Source organism: Mastigoproctus giganteus, chromosome 10, assembly GCF_048544385.1.
Source record: "Mastigoproctus giganteus isolate SK-2022 chromosome 10, ASM4854438v1, whole genome shotgun sequence".
Classification (NCBI taxonomy): Eukaryota; Metazoa; Arthropoda; class Arachnida; order Uropygi; family Thelyphonidae; genus Mastigoproctus; species Mastigoproctus giganteus.
Window position 1 is genome coordinate 151,252,051 of NC_143584.1, and position 15,008 is coordinate 151,267,058.

At 36.8% G+C, this 15,008-nt stretch overlaps 1 protein-coding gene across 1 annotated transcript in view; it reads right to left on the minus strand.

The window, feature by feature from the left end:
- Rif1 (Rap1 interacting factor 1) overlaps window positions 1-15,008 on the minus strand; it is a 276,189-nt gene that overhangs the window by 84,702 nt on the left and 176,479 nt on the right. Inside the window, exon 11 of the mRNA XM_090383047.1 lies at window positions 9,486-9,635. Coding sequence (XP_090239173.1) covers window positions 9,486-9,635 — 150 coding nt within the window. The remainder of the gene's footprint in view (window positions 1-9,485; window positions 9,636-15,008) is intronic.

Below are 15,008 nucleotides of genomic sequence, written 5' to 3' on the forward strand. Positions count from 1 at the left end.
CGTGGCAACGGTCTTCCCTTCCAGCGGTCCAGTCTTTCAGCAGGATAATGTGCCATGCCGCACTGCCTGGATTGTGGAACATGAGGAAGACTTCCAGGTATTGCCCTGGCCTCCAAATTCCTCAGATATCAATCCCATCGAGCATCTGTTGTTTGTGTTGGAACAGCAACTCCGATCTGCAGCATCTCAACCATGGACCTTACAAGAGTTAATGGATCTGCTGGTTACGTGCTGGTACTAGATACCGCAAGACACATTTAGAAATCTTGTAGCATCCATGCTTCACCAGGTACAAGCTGTTTTGGCTACATTCTTTTAAATTTACTAGGTGTGAGTGATAGCAGTGTCTGTTGAAGACCGCGGTGGCGTAGGTCAAGAATACTTTGTAGGCTTCTTCTGATTCCAATACCCTAGCCTCTGGATGTATTGTTGGTGCATTGAGGGCCAGAAGAAGTTGGTTGCAGTGGTCAAGATAGATCGGACAGGAGTGCATCACGTGGTTCCAGTCCTCTGACTCTCCAAAGATGCAAAAAGCATCGTCAGCCAGACCAAAGTCGAGACGACTCCTTTTAAATGATCCATAGCCAGTCAAAAGAAAGGACATGTAGACGTTAGGATAGAACCAGTTGCAACGTTGTTTGTTGAGGAAGGTGACATCCGGAATAAAGAGTTAAGTAATTTCACCTGTTGATGAGTTATTCTATAGTGTCTGCCATAGGGAAACCAGTTCAGTCCACATACGGGTCATCTCATGTTTGATGTTAGTGTTTGTATGCATTTTAATGGCGAGTATTTCAACCTCTTTATTCTTCTTGAGGGCATGAGAGAGGCCAAAGTATATGACATGGAGATCTAGGGGTAGCATCCAGTAAGAACTTGTAGTGCAGCAGTTGATGTGGTCCGACATGCACGAGTCATTTGCAACATCATAAGCCGCTGGACCTTGCATTCTTACTATAGTCATCTTGTTATACCACACTGCGCCACCATATGTGACAATGGGAATAAATACAGCTGTGTAAAGAAGATATAAAAACCAGCCTTTGAGGCCTCAGTCTTTGCAGGTGAAGTGTACCAGCATGGTAATATAGGCTTTGATTTTCTCTTTGATGGAACATAGGTGGAGAATGAAAGTTCCTCAGCCATCCAGTGTAATACCCAGATATTTGACAGTGCATTGGTTTTTGAGTGATTGCCCTTTATAATGGATGATCGGAGGTCTCCTCACATCCAACTTTCCTTTCAGTAGAAGGGTTTTGCTCTTTTCAGTACAGACAAAGTTTATTGTTCTCAGCCCACTCGGAAAGTGCAGACAGTACTGCACCGGCCCTAGTTTCTATTGTAGCTCTCGTAGGTCGTTCAACGATGATGACAAGGTTGTCGGTATAAGAAGTTTGTGTGACGTTGGGATATATCCTCAGAAGCCAGTCATCCAGGATCATATTCCATACTGCTGGAACAAGGATGGAGCCTTGGGAACAGCCTCTGGTAAGTTGCCAGGTGATGGAATGGAACTGTGTTTTGATGGTGAAACGTCAGTTAGAGAAGTAGCTCTTGAGGCAGTTGAACAGATTCTGAGAGCAATCAGTAGCCCTGACCCTCTGTAGGATGGCCAGCCACCAGACGATGTCAAAGGCGCCCTTAAAATCTATAAAAATTGCAAAGACATAGCTGGCCTCAGAATCTTTTGCAAGTTTCAGAATTGTGGTCAGAGCATCAATTGTGGAACAACTCAGCCTGAACATGAACTGGAGGGGAGCTGCAAGACTTTTAGGTTCATATGCAGGCTGGAGGCAAAATAGCAGGAGTCTCTCAAACATTTTTACCCAGTACTTGTAAAAGTGCTATAGGACGATAAGCTGATGTCCTGCCAGTGAGATCCTTTGGTAGACGTCTCAGGTTTGCAAGCTTCTGGCGTGATGGAAATATGCCATCTTTCAGGCAGGTGTTGAAAAGCTGAATGAAGATAGCAGGAGTGACAGTCCTGACTGTTTGACAGATTCCCCCTCAATACGGAAATAGGATCTTTGATATCGCTTAGATTACTTCGAATGTCACGACAATTCCATTGTAGAAGTGTACGCATTATTTGGGCTTAGTACCTGATTGAGATGACTTACGATGAGCTGCTTGTTTTAATCGATCTGTTTTGATTTTTTCTTTTCTAGGGAAGCTTGGTTGGCCACCACTGTCCATGTCATCATTTGCGTAAAGTTCCAGAACTGGTTCGTCTTCTTGCTCCTTTTCATCAATTTCCATAGTGTCAGTATTTTTTTGTATTTTTTCAACAGGTTTGGTGGAATTTGTACTGCTTGTTGGTGTTGGATCTTCAGCATCTGGTGAGATTACAATGGGTGTATTAATTGCCTGATCAACTTTTGGTTTTGTTTGTAAAAGAAGATTACGTGCCCAATCCGCTATTGAGATGTTAGGCAGGACTGTGATGTCAGTCTGTGTTGCAATTACCTTTGTTTTCTGCACTGTAGTTGCTGCTGCATATGATTTCACTGCTGGAAATAGTGGTATCTGCTTTTTGGCTTCTTGATATGAGATCTTATGTTCAGTTTTATATTTATGAACTTGCTTTTCTCTTTTCCATATATTACAGTCTCTGGAATAGGCAGGGTGGTCTCCTTTGCAGTTTGGGAAGCAAGGAGACTGTGTATTGCATTCTTTACAGTTATGTTCTTTTGAGCCACAAGTGGCACAAATAGCTTGTCCTCTGCATACTGTTTGGGAATGGCCATATTTTTGACACTTGAAGCATCTTATTGGATTGGGGATGTATGGCTTTACCTGGCAATTCAGGTACCCTGCTTTGACTGATGATGGTAGAGTTGGAGTACTCAAAGTAAGTATGATAGTGCGGGTTGGAATGAAGTTTCCATCCTTTTTAATAAGGATTCTTTTGGCATGTATGACATTCTGTTTTTGAAGCTATTGTACGATTTCTTCTTCAGAGCTGTTTAGGAGGTCCCATTCCACGATAACCCCTTTAGATGAATTTAAAGTGGCATGTGGAGTGACTTTGATGGGAATCCCTCCAAAAGTTTTGGTTTCAAGAAGAAGCTCAGAATGTCGATGATTTGTCGTTTCTATCAGTAGGTCTCCTGATTTCAAGCGGCGAACCATTTTCGGTGGACCAGCTACATGTTCTAGACACCTTTGTATAACAAAGGGAGAAAGTTTACTAACTGGCTAGTCTGATAGCGAATGAAAAATTAGAAAGAGTGAAGAGATGGTTTGGGTCATATCTTTCTTTTGCCTTTTGGCAGTAGATGGATTAGGATCATCTTGCTGCCGATTATGATCAGTTTGATCCATAATTCCAGGAGAAGCCTGGTTTATCAAGTCCACCGTTGCTCCTTTTAGCCCTGAAAGGATCATTTTTCCTTTCAGGTTTCCGGCCCCACCACGGGGAGGCAGAAGCAGTGCCACCTAGTGACCAAGCGGCTGGAGGATTAGTTTGTTAGTGAGAAAATGGATAAATATCCTAAAAAAGAAAGGCGATTTTCCTTCCTGGGCTCTACTTAAAATCTGTTAAGTGAAGAACCACTTAATGAACTGAGTATAAGAGAGCGGCTAGAAATGAAACAGAACAAAATCACTTGGAAGGATCACTTTATAATTCTCTTAAGAAAAAAAAAAAATCGCTTGGTTCCTATCACTTGGCACTTGGGGCCAAGGCAACAAGATTGGTGAGAGGAACAAAGGGGTTCTCTTACCAGGAGAAGCTTAAATTATGTAAGTTGCAGCATCTGGAGACTAGGCACCTGCAAGGTAATCTGATTGAGGTGTACAGGGCCTTGAATGGTTTGAGCAGGCTCAATGCTGATGGGATACTTCCACTTGCTGAGATTAAGAACCTGAGGGGTATAGATTCAAATTGAGAAAAGACAGTTGTAGAACAGATGTGTGGAAGTTTGCCTTTAGCCAGCAGGTAGTTGATTGCTGGAACATACTTCCACCTGTTGTTGTGGAAGTTGATAGCTTAAATAAATTTAAGCTTGAACTAGACAAACATTTGGAGTGAATGGATGGGTGAAATTGGAAGGGTTGTTTTTTTTTTTTTTTTTTTTTTGGCTGCTTCTATATAAGCTTGCTTTCTTGCATCATATGCCTCAAGGCTTGCACAATCATTTGATGATCTCTCCACTGACTTTAAACTGTGTATGGAAAAAAATGTAAAATGGTTTTTACAATTTTCAATAAGCTTAATGAGTTGCAAGACACAAATAGCAAACTTGTGAAAGATAACCAATATCTCCAATCTGTTGTTTGGTGCCTTGCAAGCAGATTAGACCACACGCAATCTTTCTTACAGGGTGCCAAGAAACCTTTACTGAATGCTGATAACAAGAAGATGCCGACATCTCAAAATGATTGCTGCTTCGGAAATCAATATGTTTGACAATCTTCTAGTCTTGGTTCCACAAAAATCACACTCCTGTGTCAGTTGCAGCACATTATGCTATCAGCAAATCTGTACTTAATTGTAGAAGAAACACTACTTAAGATTTTTATGGTGAAAATGCTACTGCCCCAATAAGAGACATAAGTGATAATATTTGGTGCTGCATACAGCAGCCCTCTTCTATAGCAAAAGAAAAAACAAACTGGCCAATTTCTATTGGCACATCAACCTCGTTTTTTTTGTTATTTTTGGCGCATCGGCTTCTGTAGCCATAATGCACCTTCCAAAGTTTTTGCATTTTACTCTGATCCAAGCCCGAGGTGGGATTCGAACCCGTGACCTTTAGGTTGCCAGGCAGGCACTTTCTCACCTGGCTAGCCCAGTCGGCCATCAACCTCATCAAAACTCAAACCTATGTCCAGAGAATCTAGTAGAAAGACTAAAAGTTTATTCATATCAAGATTTGACCCTAAAACAACCTCTGGAGAAAGAGTAAGGTAACTGAAGAGGAAATGAATTTCTCCGTGGCAGTGCAGCAACTTCAAAACCAAGGTGCCCACTTACTCATCATTTAAATGGACTATACTCTGAACTAGTTCCCTCTACTCCAACGGCCTTCCTTATGGCCACTTGGTACTTTGATAAGACCCTTTTACCACAATATCCTCCTTACAACAATCCCTTATTGTTCCAGATGCACAAAACCATACTAGCTCTGCCAGATGACTAATTAATATGCATGGGTACTGATCTGATCACTCACTTTCCCATTGCATCTTCCAGTTATTGGAAGAAAAATCATCTATGGATGAAAGCACCAGCCATAATGTAGAGATCCTGCCTATACCTGTGTGCATCTCGTGTCAGACCTTTCCAAAAAAAGTCAAGGCCATTCAGATCACGAACATTAGTGGCCTTTGAGCACTGATACACTCAAGATTCTTTATCAAAATGCAAGAAGCATACAAAACAAATTGGAAACTTTAGACCAGATTTTAATGACTGGCTGTACAGATGTTACACGTGCGTGTGCAAGTCCAAAATGTGGCTTAATCCTGCTGAAGAATCAATTGTGCTCGAAACTGATTCTTCAGCAGGAAGGGTCAGGATGAAAAAAAAATCAAGTTGTGATACAATCAAACAATGTTTACCATGCATTGTAAATAGATGGGCAGGAAATGATTTATCAAGATATTTCAAGTAAGAAAAGGATGTCTTACTCCTTCATACAAACACATGAATTCTTTAATACGGTATACAGGTTTTCAGGAGTGGAGTGTAGTTACAAGAGGATCCCAGAAAATGTTCTGAGGGACTTTTTTTTTTGTGAGGGATACCATCAATTATTAAAAAATAACTGCAGGTATCCCTCTCATCAACCAGAAAACTCCATAATTGGCAAAACCACAAATAGCAAACACTTAAATAATGGAAAAAGAAAGGGTAACTAGTTGGAAAATACAAAAATGTTATTTACAAACAATAGAAATAGGAAAAATAGCAATGTAAAGTATATGTATAAAAATATGTATAACATTTTACTTAATAGTAATCCAAAAAAGAAAATATACAGACCTTGACATGCTAGGAGACAATTAGGGATGAACTGCTGATTGATCAACTACATTAGATACAGAGAAAACAGACACAGGAGCTCTATGCAGTAGAGACAGAGATGAGCTTAAAAGAATTGTGTGAATGAAAGCTTACCTTTTCAAATTTTACAGTTTTTTATTAGATAATAAAGATCTTCATAAAAACTCTTTTTAAGTAATAAGAAAATAGCACAGCTTTGAGTTTTTCAGCCTCTCCACCACATGCAAATCAAACTTTCAACAGACATGACACAAGATAATCCTTATGATCCAGCAAAATGTGACCAAAACAGCTAATGCATTAAAAACTCCCAAAAAAAAAAAAAAAAAACAACCATAACAAATTTCATACCTTTTTACCAGCATATTTTCACTATTTTAAAAATAATATATAAAACATGAGTGGTTATATATTAAGTATGTATTGCTACTTTGGATCTCACAGCAGGGATCCCACTGGAAAATTCCTGGTGTACTGGTGGCCCAATCCACCTTGGGTCTGAAAGATATCTTAAAAAAGAAGACACTTCTAGAGAGAGAGTTCAAAGCTAGGAAACTAAACTGATAAGGAACAAATTGTCATTATAATGAATGGAGAAGAGAGCTAGGCAACTAGACATTGGTGGGAGGAACTGATTTTTGCGTGCAAGATGCTGAGGAGGATGAGATCTTAAGGAAGCAACAGAAGACTGGATCTCATGAAGTTTACCTTTACAAAGTGAATTATAAATCATTTTTAATTAGTTCCCCCTCCACTCCAGCCAAGGTAATTATAAGGTGGACTGGGAGGGCTAATTAAAAATTATTTCAAGGCAGAAATGGGAGGTCATGTTTCAGGAAAAGTAGAGGTGAACAGGATCAGATGGAAATAAATTCCAAACATTTTCCATAAAGACAAGATAAATAAATTAAATAAATGTTCTGTTTATACTCCGGGACGACCAAACGGTCAGAGGAGTTCACAAGATAGACAGAATACAAGAAACAGCACTGTATTCGGCAGTCACGGGCTTGAACCCCGGTCACTCAAGGTACGTGTACTTATGCACCCGTGCCTGACTACTAGGCTACAGCGACCTGGTGACTTATGTCTTTTTTTATTGGATAGTTATACTGGGCATCCAAAAAGGTATTGGGACAAGAATAATAACCTGTTGTTGAAGCAGATTTTGACTGCAGTGTAGATTGACTCCATGTAGTTCTACAATATGGAGATTAGTGGAATTAGTACTATTCCTTAATGCTTTTAAAGCATGTGCAAAATTTCAGCAAATGCTATCATTTCACATAAGTTCCAAGATGTTTGGTGATACCAGAATCCACATCAATGAAAGACTGACCAAAATGAGGAAGATACAATCCTCAAACGTCTACAGTATGTATCTGCATAAGGATCCTGATACAGAGAGATACTGACAGGAGTATTACAAGTGGCTCCTAAGAACTTCATAAAGCTAATAAATAAGATGCCCACAGCATCTTTTCTGGAAATTGAACAATGTTTTATTTTAATGAAAATTTTTACCTAGGCAATTTTGGAGACTGGTCAGGATGAATAACGTTATAACTGATAGTCCTAACAGAACAAATTCATGAATGGATTCATCAATAGCCATTTAATATTTTATTTTGAAGTAAGATTAGTGTTTCTAAGTCACAGAACTTTGGGATGCTTTACATTAGTGACATTCATATAATGCTACAGTTTATAGTGGCGCCTCCGTAGCCAGGTGGGAAGGAGCAGCAGTGCGTAGCACACGCTTCTTGATTAGACCGGGGTTCGAGCCCGTCACCACCAAATACGGAGGATGCGGAAAGGTCGGGAAATGACCACCGCATATCCCGGAGCAATATGGCCTTAGTTGCTAATGCTCCTAAAAAACCAAATAACAACAACAACAGTTTATAGTAATGACTACACATAAAAACATTACCTACAAATAAAATGGCAACCTTTATTTTGAACCACTCAAATTCAGAAATAGATCACAATGCAAAAATAAAATCACTTGAATCAATGACTCAGTATAATTAATTGGCAGGTATGAACAAATACATATAGTAAACTTTCAAAATAACTGCATCTTCAGGGATTCAGGGTGTTGTTATTTTTGTTGTTGTTTTTGGGAGCATTAGCAACTAAGGCCATATTGCTCCAGGATATGCGGCGGTCATTCCCTGACCTTTTCGCATCCTCCGTATTTGGTGGTGACGGGCTCGAACCCCGGTCTAATCAAGAAGCGTGTGCTACGCACTGCTGCTCCTTCCCACCTGGCTACGGAGGCTCCACAAGGTGTTGTTATTTTGATTTTTCTGTTATCTAGAAAGCTTCATTTTTAATATTTAATGCAGAAATAATGAGGCTAAATAAGAAATATAGACATTAAGAATGCAATTTTATTAAATTGCACATAATAAACATGCTGACAATTCAATGTTATATTCTGCCATTAATGCACTCCTGCTTACACCCCGTTCTATTTTCTTTATCATATCAAATTTAGTCTGCGCGGATAGCACAGTGGTATTGTCACCCCCCCCCACACACACACAAACTTGATACAAACTTGATATGGAAAAAGCCGTGTTCAAATCCAGTCGATGACGCAAGGAACTTTTATGTGCTTTTTTTCACTCCATGGCTGAGTTAGTCAGCTCAGGCTTAGATAGCAAGGTTTTACCCCAGAAACTGGGGTTTTGTCCAGCAAAACTGGCAAATCAACCAGAGAAAACACACACACAATTCACAGACACAATACACATGGGTATATGAATTAATTTTCCTAATGTAATAGTTTGGTTTATATCAAGTTTGTCACTAAGCTTTAATGTTGTTGTTCTTTTCTTCTCTGTATGAGGTTAATTAACTTTAGGAGATATACAGAGATGTTTTTAATTTAAAATAAATGTAAAACAGTGGTATAATCTGTTATATCAGTACAGAATTCACTTTCAAAATGGTGAACGTAAACAAATATACTAATCATACGACTTGTTATTTTCTTTTTTGGCACTGCAAGACATCTGCACTGTATGTAAACATCCAATCTCAATGTGCCATTAGCTCGAAGGTTCCATTATTAGGGGTGCCGTTATTTCGACAGTCTATTGTATATTGAAATATTTCATCCCACAGTAATATACATACATAATGAAAAGCATTTCATAAATAACATTAATCTATTGCAAATGCAGTGATAAATAGCAAGAATAAATAGAATCCTCATGGAAATTTAAAATTATTTTCTTAAGATCTCTCAAACTCACTGTTGTCATTTTTCATGATTATACTTACCACTTAGTTTACTTTACTAATTATAGTATTTAAGTGAGAATTAATTTTATGCTTATTAAAGTCAAGTTCCTAAGAAACACTAATATGTGAATAACACTTATTTTAAAACAGGCATTAATTTACTAATTGCATAACCTCAGAAGGACGAGCTTCACGCATAAGATGCATAAATATTACTTACCAAGTGAAAAGTTTGGGATTTTTTTAGGACTGTGTACTGCTCCAGATGTTTTAGGCTGTTCTAGCAATCTCATTAATATTTCACAACCTTTCCTTTGTAATAACTCTAGCTTTGGACCAATAGTTAAATTCTGACCAGGTACTGATATATCTATCATTAAAAAAAATAAATAAATAAATAGTTAAAAAAAAAAGTTCAACTAATTATTTGGTATTAGCAATAATCATTTATGATGGCTAATACCAAATAATTAGAACATTTTATTCTAATCTCAACATTGCATAAGTTTAAATAACTAGCCCTCATCTTGCACCTCTGGTAAAAAATAATAAATGAATAAAATATAATAATCTATATATGAAATGCTATGTATTTTGAAGTCTTTACCATCCCTCAAACAACAATACAGAATTTTAATTGCATGTTAGAACAGCTTATTTGAAATACAAAGTCTGAATTGGGTCCTACCCAATAAAATCTGTTACCTTTCCTTGTCTGTGGCAATATAGGTGACATGATCTGGGACTATGGGATAAATCATCTACAGTCATACCTCGGTTAACGTTACCTCTGATAACGAAGCTTCGATATAACGAAGTCCGCAATTTCAAGCCCCATTTAACATAAAAAATATCCCAATTTAAGGCCAATGCCCGACAATCATCCAATTGGTGACCGATGGTGACTCATTACATACTCCCGAGCTGTGGGTGTATCTGTTATAACAGTTTTGCACGTCATTCGCTTAATTTAGTCATTGTTTACACTTCATAGGGTGTTTCAGTGTGGTGCATTGCAATACATGATTGACATTGTTTCAGTGTGGTGCATTGGAATAATTGACGTAGGTTCTTTGATAGCATTACATAATGTAGATTTTGTAAATTTTAATAGAGATATTTCTTTTTTAGTTAAAATGTCAGAATCAAAGAAAAGAAAATTCTTTGGAAACTAAACTAAATATCGTATGACATGTTGAAAGCGGCGAAAGAAAATCCAATGTGGCACATTCTTTGGGATTAGCACAATCAACTTTAACAACCATACTAAGTCAATCAGAAAAAATAAAACAGTCTGCTCAGAATTGTACAGATGTTACAGCAGCAAAATTAACTCACTAAAGGAGTTAATTTTAGGAGTAAAATTTTAGAAAAAAATGGAGAAAATGTTAAGTTTGTGGATAGATGATATGTCACAACGTGATATGCCTTTAAGTCAAATGGTGATTCAAGAAAAAGCATTATTTTTGTTTAATCACCTGAAATCTAAACAAACTGAAGAAATTACGGAAATTTTTGGGGCTTCTTGTGGTTGGTTCAAGATATTTAAAAAACTGGCCAGGATTCATAGTGTAAAATTAACAGGAGAAGCTGCAAGTGCAGATGTTGAAGCTGCAAATAAGTTCCCAGGAAAACTAAAGGAAATAATTGGACTTGAAAATTTTCCACCAAATTTTGTGTTCAATGTTGATGAAAGCAGTTTGTTCTGGAAACTGGCTACCATCAAAAAGCTTCATTTCTATTGAAGAAAAATCAGCTGCTGGGTTCAAAGCAACCAAAGACCATTTAACGTTACTCTTTGGATCAAATGCCTCTGGCAATTATAAATTAAAATTGTTATTAGTTTACCATTCAGAAAATCCGAGGGCGTTAAAAGGTAACATAAAAACAAATTTACCTGTAATATGGAAAGAAAATAGAAAAGCGTGGGTTACCAAGGAGTTATTTACTGATATTGGTTTGTTAACCATTTTTGTCCTGAAGTAAAATGGTATTGTCAAAAAAAAACAACTTTGAAGAAAAAGCTCTTTTGTTGTTAGACAATGCTCTGGGACATCCAACTGATCTTAACACGTTGGACACATGCATTCCTGTCAAAGTTGTGTTTCTTCCAGCAAACACAACTTCCCTGATTCAATCATTGGATCAGGGAGTAATAGCATCATTTAAAGCTTATTATCTGCGTCGAACATTAAGCAATTCAATTGAACTAGGGGATAAAGAGGAAATGACAGTTAAAACTTTTTGGAAAAACTACACCATTAAAAATGCAATTGAAAACATTGATAGTTCTTGGAAAGAAGTCACTAAGAAATGCTTAAATGGAGTTTGGCACAAAATATGGCCATAAGTTGTACTAGAAGAAGAAAATAACATCCAAGAAATTAGAAATTAAGTTATCCAGATGGTTCAATCAATAGGTTTCGAAAATGTCGATGAAGAGGATGTTAGAAATTTATCGAATGCAGAAGATGATGATTTTTCAGTGGAAGATTTAGAAAACCTTGTTAGCAACGAAGACAAAGAAAATGAAGACGAAGTTAAAGAAGTTCCTGCTGAAAAAGTGTTAACAACCAAAGATTTAAAAAGGTGCTTAAATGACATTGAAAACGTTTTAAATTTTTTTAGTGAAAATGATCCTGATTTAGGAAGAGGTGTTATTGTTGAGCGATCAGTGTTAAATGCAATAACTCCGTATATGCAATTGTTAAATGAAAGAGGAAAAAAAGCATAAACAATCAACTTTAGACTCATATTTTAAAATGTGATTTCACTTTGTATGTAAGTTTACTGTTTATTTAATAAAACTTTTCTTTCAAAAAAAAGCCTTTCATTTTCTTTATGTAGGAATGTATCCCTATTCTGGCCATAGTATTTTTACCTCTGAAAACGAAGTAATTTCGTGGAACGCATCCTATTCGTTAATCGAGGTATGACTGTATAAAAATTTATCATGCCCAGGAGGCTATGAAGTTGTTTAACATTTCTATGAGGAGCACACTGTAATATTGCTTTTATATTTCTTTCTATGAGACTAAGGCCACTTTTTCAGCATGTCCTAAGTAAGAGCGTTCCATTAAAAAGAGCCTACATTTTGAGCACTTCATTTTCAAAATGGTCCTAGTCAACCTAATGAAAACTTCCTTGAGGAGACTAATATGTTCTGATAACAACCTTGAATAAATTAACAAGTCATCCTGGAAACACAGGATACCCTCTCCCAGGAGATTATCTATTATTCTATTCATTAGGAAATGAAAACTTTTTGCTGAGTTCTTTGATCCCTGTGGCATGCAACAAAGATTAAATTTTTGTCATATAGTGCTAAAAGCAAAATACTTGTGATCTAAGATGTATTTTTGACAGTAGCTGGAATTAAAGCATAATTTGGAAACCACTTGGGCACTATTTAAGGATACAAGAAAATGCTCAGAAAAATGTTAGCCAGGGTAGCAACCTTATTCACAGCTATCAAGTCTCTATTCTCCTTTTCCATGACAACAAATGGCCTCTTCCAGCATGAAGTAGTGAATACAATGATATCAGCATTCAAACATTCCTGGAGGAGAGCACAATTCATCCTTATACTTTAACAGGGTCCAGTAGTGTCTAATATGTAAACTGGCATGTCAGTTAATGTTTACACAATGCTCTATATCTGCTCCATCTCAATGCTTCTGCTTTTATTGTTAATAATTCTGATGCAAGATCAAAAATTTCTTCGACCTTTTGATACTTTCTCCTCAGAGAAACCAATAGGCAGCTCTTCTATTTTTCTTTTAACTCTGAGAAGTGTACATAGCTTTCTGAAGGCTTTTCATCAGCCTCACTATGGACGGAGGCAGAAAACCATTTCCTCAATTTCTCCATCCTCTTTCAAAGTCTCACTGAATCTCACTGATCTGTGCACAGGGACAACTTGCTCATCCAATACATATCTGCTTTTGCTTAAAATCTATAATCTCTGTCATCTTAAGAAATCCTGTCCCAGAATCAACTGAGTTAGAGTATTATGTTGAGCAGCTACCAAATAAACATGACAACAGTTCGCACTACAATCAGGAATAACAATAAGTAATTCAGCAGTATGTGTTATACACTTAGTTTCACCAAATTTTGGAGAATAGAAAAACAAATTATTCAAATTGATCCTTTAGAAGTTGTAAAGGTATAAACAATGACTGAGTCAGTCCCATGTCTAAACAAGCACTCATGACACCTTCCAAGTCCTAAAACTTCCTCCTCGAACAATATGAGATTTAGACTCTGATCATTTTGCCTATAGGAACTGGAATTTTATTTTACTGAGGACATAACCATAGAATCAGAACCTGTCAGACTATATGGTTCTTTAAATTAGTATTTCCCAACCAGTGGTCTGCAGGACTTGACAATAAGACAGAGCTTTTTGTGGTAGGCAACAATCCCATTAACAACTTAACATATGTTAGTGTGAGTATATATAATTATATTTAAAAAACGGTTATTCCATAAAAATCTGTGTGCATAGTTTAATACTTTTCTTAGTCTATGGCCTCTACTCAAATAAAAGTGGTTCATATCTAAAAAAAAAAGGTTGGGAAACGCTGCCCACGTTAAAAGGTTCACTGTCTTTTTATGACTCTCAAAGTTCTGCTTGGGAGGATTTCCAGAATTACTTTTCCAACGGAAATGAACATAATGACCCCTTTCACAAAGATAAAAGGAATCAATGGCTTCTTCTTTTTAAAATTCTGATTCTCAGGATTCATATTAGAGAATTCATTTGTCCAGAACTAAGGACAAATAAATACTTTTTAATTCCTATTGTGAAATGATCTTTCAAATTTCTGATTTCCTGAATCTGCCTGGCTTCATAACTTTTAATTCTCCTAAAAAATATTGTAGGTTACTTATCCCTTCCTATTGCAACTAGAATGTTTCGTATCAGATTTGGTGTAATGATTCTAGATCTCTACAGATTTTTAACACCTTAGAAACTTATCTCAGGTTCTTGCTTTAGGATATCTTTCTTTCTCACTCTCATGCACTCCAACTATGAATTGGAGTGAATGAGAGTATGCATTAAAAATTAATCTGTCTATGAACTGCATATCAGGTCCCTTAACCTCCAGATTATCTCTTTCAGCTAACAGTCTGTGAAAAAACATTTTATAATGTTTTTAGAACACAGTTTATAATATAAAAGTTTGTACTAACCCTTAGTTTCTGGAGAAGTGTTTAGCAAGTGCATTTTTTCAGTAATGAACAAAAATCTGTGTCCATAAAAATAAGAGAACTGTTGACAAAAGACCTAGCTTCATCCCAGAGTCTCGCTATTAATACTATAATCAAATCATCTTAAGTCCATTTATTACATTACTGGAGCATTTCAGCTTCTTTGAAATATGCTTTAACTGAACAATCTTTGCCTGAAAAATTACCAATCAAGGAAGCAAAATTAAATAAAAGATATGCATCTCTAGTAGCAACAAAATCATTACCATTACAGTATCTCCAGTAGGAGTATTAGAAGGTGACACCATTTTTAACCCTCTTTCGAAAAACTAAATTCAAGAATAGAGATTAAAAAACTTCACACAAGATACTTGTATAGAATCCTGTCCAATGCGGTAAAATATAATTGTGTGTATAGTGAATGAATGCATGAATCAATACACACAGATTCATGCATACCGATTATACTGATATCAGGTAAAGAGAAAACATTAATATACCTACACATACACTAGGAGCATGGAAA